The sequence below is a fragment of the Sardina pilchardus genome, chromosome 12, assembly GCF_963854185.1.
Source record: "Sardina pilchardus chromosome 12, fSarPil1.1, whole genome shotgun sequence".
NCBI classification, from domain to species: Eukaryota; Metazoa; Chordata; class Actinopteri; order Clupeiformes; family Clupeidae; genus Sardina; species Sardina pilchardus.
In genome coordinates this window covers 14,542,010-14,547,631 of record NC_085005.1, presented here as the reverse complement: position 1 = coordinate 14,547,631, position 5,622 = coordinate 14,542,010, and the positions used below count along the sequence as shown (strand labels likewise).

The 5,622-nt window shown below is 44.4% G+C and overlaps 1 protein-coding gene across 2 annotated transcripts in view; it reads right to left on the bottom strand.

The window, feature by feature from the left end:
• The window catches only part of LOC134098492 (pleckstrin homology domain-containing family G member 1), a 51,040-nt gene that overhangs the window by 20,006 nt on the left and 25,412 nt on the right, over positions 1 to 5,622 (bottom strand). For both annotated transcript variants that reach the window (XM_062551545.1, XM_062551544.1), the window contains exon 4: positions 4,569 to 4,638. In XM_062551545.1, the coding sequence (XP_062407529.1) occupies positions 4,569 to 4,638 (70 nt within the window). The remainder of the gene's footprint in view (positions 1 to 4,568; positions 4,639 to 5,622) is intronic.

Here is a 5,622-nt window from a genome sequence, read left to right as displayed (position 1 = left end):
ATCCATGTTTGTGTGTCTGTGTGTGTGATGATGAGCGCACTGCCCTTTATCTGAACTTGATGCACATGCAAGCAAATTCACACATACACACACACACACACACACACAGATGACGGTATGAGTATAATCCAGGAGTTAAGCAACACATCCTTCAGCGTAATAACATAATGCAGAATCTTAGCGCCAATGCCCACCCACACACAAACAAACATGCACCCTCACACACACACACACACACACACACACACCTTCGTCTAGACTAGACTAGACAGAAAGAGGCATCGTAGAGGTCACCCATATTCACACCGACAAACACCGCTCATTACAAAGCCAAAGCCACAGCTTGAAGCACCATGTAGAACACAATGAGTGGCATTGTGTACTATGATCTTTTCCACCGACAACAATATCACCCACACAACACAGGCTACACTCCCATGACAAAGCCATTCTTAGAAGGCCACACCTTAAAGCACAGTGTAACATAATGATTAGCACTGGATAACATGATACTATGCATACTGCACTCCTTACTCTAAGTGTATTTATAGCTATATGGTACAATATACTGTGATTTATGCAGACTAAACTTTGCAAGTAACATTATCATTTTTAGAATTGTTGATGTTGATGTATATATAACTAGCAATTCGTAGAATAATTACCCTGCACCTTAAGTTATGGAATATAAAGTGTGGACAAGCACGGAATGATAATCCTAATCCTGCACCTGAAGTTATGGAATATAAAGTGTGGACAAGCACTGGATGATAATCCTAATCCTGCACCTAAAGTTATGGAATAAAAAGTGTGGACAAGCACTGAATGATAATCCTAATCCTGCACCTAAAGTTATGGAATATAAAGTGTAGACAAACACTGAATGATCATTTTAATCCTGGCTCTATGGCACTATTACCCTTACAACTAAAATTAATATGAAGAGGAAAAGAGGAAGAGACTTCACTATATTCCATCTTCCCCTTTCTCTGCAATGCATGCTGGCACACAATGTTCTCACACAACGCTAGCCATTAATATAACTGAAATTAAACTGTCAACGATAAACCAGCCTAAGGCCATGAAAAAAGGCCAAGATCATCACTGCCACACCCTCATCCACATAATGGTAATTCTGCCATTGCGTCAGGTGTGTGTGTGTGTGTGTGTGTGTGTGTGTGTGTGTGTGTGTGTGTGTGTGTGTGTGTGTGTGTGTGTGTGTGTGTGTGTGTGTGTGTGTGTGTGTGTGTGTGTGTGTGTGTGTGTGTGTGTGTAAGAGAGAGAGTTTGGTGTTACAAGGGAAATATTTACTACAGGACTCTGAGTGCTTTGCTGAGGTAAAGACTTTAATAACAGTACACCCCTGACATTCAATTACTAGAGCTTTTACTGGCCTAAGCCACAGCAGCAGGAAGGGTTGTGTTAACTTGTCTTGTGTGTGTGTGTGTGTGTGTGTGTGTGTGTGTGTGTGTGTGTGTGTGTGTGTGTGCGTGTGCGCGTGTGTGTGTGTGTGTGTGTGTGTGTGTGTGTGTGTGAGAGAGAGAGAGACTCTCACACAAGCATAAAAACTCCTCTCTCACTCAAACTCTCTTTCTCTCTGAGAGTGAGAGAGAGAGATACAGAGGAAGAGTGTGTGTGTGTCTGTCTGTCTGTCTGTCTCCATGTCTCCATACACTTGTACGTAACAGCTGTTGTGAGGGTTTGCATTGATGATTAAGTGGCATTATCTTTTTAGGCGTCAGCAGAGAGCGGCTCATAAATGGGCTCTTTCTCAACAGAGCACAGACTGCCAAGAACAAAGCCCAGAGACCCGGAGAGAGAGAGAGAGAGAGAGAGAGGGGGGGGGGGGGGGGGGGGGGAGAGAGATAGAGACAGAGGGGGTAGAGATAGAAAGATAGAATGAGAAGGAGGAAGGGAGAAAGAAAGACAGACAGAGAGAGAGAGAGACAAATAATGAGATTAAAGGAAAATTACATAAAACACATTTCTCCCAAACTTGAATCAAATAATTTGTCACAGATTTTGCAAATGGATCTTCAGACCCATTAGATCGGCAGAACATTCTGTTTTTCACAATAACACTCTGGAGGATGGTTCCTTCCTTGTTGAAATGAGCCTTTAAAGCCCCTATAAAGCCCATATAAAATCACCCACACTCAACCCTGATACAACTGAACAGTGTGTGTGTGTGTGTGTGTGTGTGTGTGTGTGTGTGTGTGTGTGTGTGTGAACTGGACTCGTCTCTGCCGTTTCCTCCAAGCCCCTGTTTTACAGGCTTCCCTCACCAAACCCAAGTTCAGCTCGGGTGACATGGGCTTCTGACCAAATGAGCCCATAACACCACAGGGCAGGAGTGTGACAGGGAGAGACTTTGACTTTTAAGTGTCCTTCAATAAACTGTTATAATAAAAAGTCATCAAAGGGATATTAAAAGAATATAATCAGCCTGTCAGAAGAAGAAGAAGAAGAAAACAAATCAGCTATGGTTGTATAAACCATCTTTGGTCATGACAAGAGTGTATGAGAAGGAAAGAGAGAAAGAGAAAGAAAGAAAGAAAGGGAGAAGTGGGAAAAGAAAAATAGAAAGAAAGAAGTGGAAAAAGAAAGAAAGAAGTGGGAAAAGAAAGAGAGAAAGAGGAAGAAAGAAGAGGAGAGGGGGAAGAGAGAGAGAAAGAGAGGGTGAGTGGAGGAGGGTCTGGCCTGTGGGCTTGGTGTGGAGACTGCTGTGGTCATTAGCAGGCTGACCCACAGGGCTCAGTGTCCAGTGTGCCAGGTGCTCCCCCAGACTACAGGCCACATCAGCACTCACTCAGCAGGGGAACCAGCAGTGTTAACAGATAGAGGGAGAGAGAGAGAGAGAGAGAGAGAGAGAGAGAGGAGGGAGGGAGAGAGAGAGAGGGGGGAGAAACAGAGAGAAAGAAGAGGGAGAGAGAGATAAAAGAAGAGGAGGGAGAGAGAAAGAGGAGGGAGAGAGAGAAAGAGGAGAGAGAGAGAAAGAGGAGAAAGAGAGAGAGGAGGGAGAGAGATAGGAGGGAGAGAGAGAGAGAAAGGAGGAAGAGAAAGAGAAGGAGAGAGTAGGAGAGAGGGGGAGTGGGCTGTAAAGCAATATGTGTTTGGACTGTTTTTCTGTTTGAGTCTCTTAAGAAGTCAATCGACCTCACACACCCACACACACACACACAGGAGAGCTGATGTCTGTGGGCTGTCCGGTCGATAGGGAGCGATCACTGATGATGACTAACTGGTTTCCAGGCAGCTGACCGAGCTCTGACCTGAGGCTGGACTGACTAGAAACACACAAACACACACACACACACACACACACACACACACACCTAGTGTTCTTGCTCTCTCTCATTCTTTCCTTGTCCTAATATACATGTTTATGTGTGTGTGTGTGTGTGTGTGTGTGTGTGTGTGTGTGTGTGTGTGTGTGTGTGTGTGTGTGTGTTTTGTTAGCCTTGGCATATAATTGCTCCATACACATAAATACCTACTTCTGGAAGCTGTGGAATGCCAGACACATCTATAACAGGAAGGATGCTTTAATATGATGGACAGACCACAGAGAGAGACACAGAGACGGAGAAACCTCCACGACATTCCTCAAGCAGAGGCTGGGTGTGAGTACTCTGCGGGGATAGGGTGTGTGTGTGTGTTTATGTGTGTGTGTGTGTGTGTGAGAGAGTGAGTGAGTGAGTGAGTGTGTGTGTATGTGTGTTTTTGTGTCTGTGTATTTTGGAAAGCTAGCATTAAGACACCCTCCTAAGTATCGGTTACACACGATTCCACAGGGCCGTTCACATTCCACTGTCATGTCAGTTACAGACTTCTCCCCAGAAACCTACAGGCCAACAGGTTGATACAGATGTACACACGGACAGAGACAGACAGAGAGACTCAGCATCTGCATGGTCATTCTCTATGCTATCTTAACTTCTGTTTGGGCTAACAACACACACATGCGTGCACACACACTGCAAACACACACACACACACACACACACACACACACACACACACACACACACAAGAAACTCTTTCGTACATGCAGAGATGTCCAGACCAGTCTAAAATCGAACGTATTCTAGGCATGTGTGTGTGAGTTAATGTGTGTGTGTGTGTGTGTGTGTGTGTGTGTGTGTGTGTGTGTGTGTGTGTGTGTGTGTGTGTGTGTGTGTGTGTGTGTGTGTCCATGTGGGTGTGCATGTGTGTGTCCGTCCGTGTGTGTGTTTGTGTGTGACTGCAGATTCTTAGGTTTGTGAAACCAGCTGTTCAGTAAAACTGACAGGCTTCAACAGGCGCTGGACAGAGACAAGGGGGAGACAGAGAAAGAGAGAGAGAGAGAGAGAGAGAGTGAGAGAGAAAAAGAATGAGCGAGAGAGTAGAGAAAAGAAAAGAAGAGGAAAGAAGGAGAGACTGAGCGGAAAAAGAAAAGAGACATACGACAGAAAAACAAACGCAACACAGAAAAACACACATACAAAGTAGTCCACAAACACACATATATGTTGTCCACACACATATAAGAAGTCCATGAACACACACATACAGTATGTAGTCCATACCTTTGCTACGAAGCACTCAGCGATGGCCACGGGGTCTGCATTGCACTTCTCCAGGTCGTGAAGTAAATCACTACAACACACACATACACACACACACACACACACACACACACACACAGAGAGATCAGTCAGCAACAAAGCAATACCAATACACATTTTCTGAGATTAATTAAATCAGGGTGTAACACTACGAATGGGGCCTTGTCTAGAGTAGCACTTTGCCGCTATGCTTCATTGGCTAATCTGTTCCTTTGAAGCAAACCATTCCCAGACTCTTACACCAGCCCCCCCTCACACACACACACACACACACACACACACACACACACACACACACACACACACACACACACACACACACACACACACACACACACACACACACACACACACACACACACACACACACACACACACACACACACACACACACACACACACCACTTCAGTGCTATTGTGCATTGTGCTGGAAAGAAATACTACTTCCATGTATTGACGGTTAGAGTATGTGTGTGTGTGTATGTGTGTGAGTGAGTGTGTGTGTGTGTGCATGAGTGTGTACATGTGTGTGTGTCTGTGTGTGTGTGTGTGTGTGTGCGCAATGGTTATTGTGTCGGTGCATGCTTTGTGCATGAGGTCAGTGTAATTGTATTAGATTCAGTAATCTTAAACCACATAAGGAAAGATCCTCCCCTTCTTCCCTCCTCAAGTCTTTCCTGCTCTCACACATCTCTCTCTCTCTCTCTCTCTCTCTCTCTCTCTCTCTCTCTCTCTCTCTCTCTCTCTCTCTCTCTCTCTCTCTCTCTCTCTCTCTCTCTCTCTCTCAAATTCAAAAGTTGCTTTATTGGCATGACAAATGAAAAATGAAAACTTGTATTGCCAAAGCAATTGGTACATGTAAAGGTAAGACGAAACAACAATTACAGAGACAAAACATATACATATACTTTAAACTGATATGGATATTTGTATAGACATACTACCTCACTGGGGTTTGTGAACAATAGTACGGTACTACAATAGTACAACAATAGTAATAGAACATAGTTTTTAC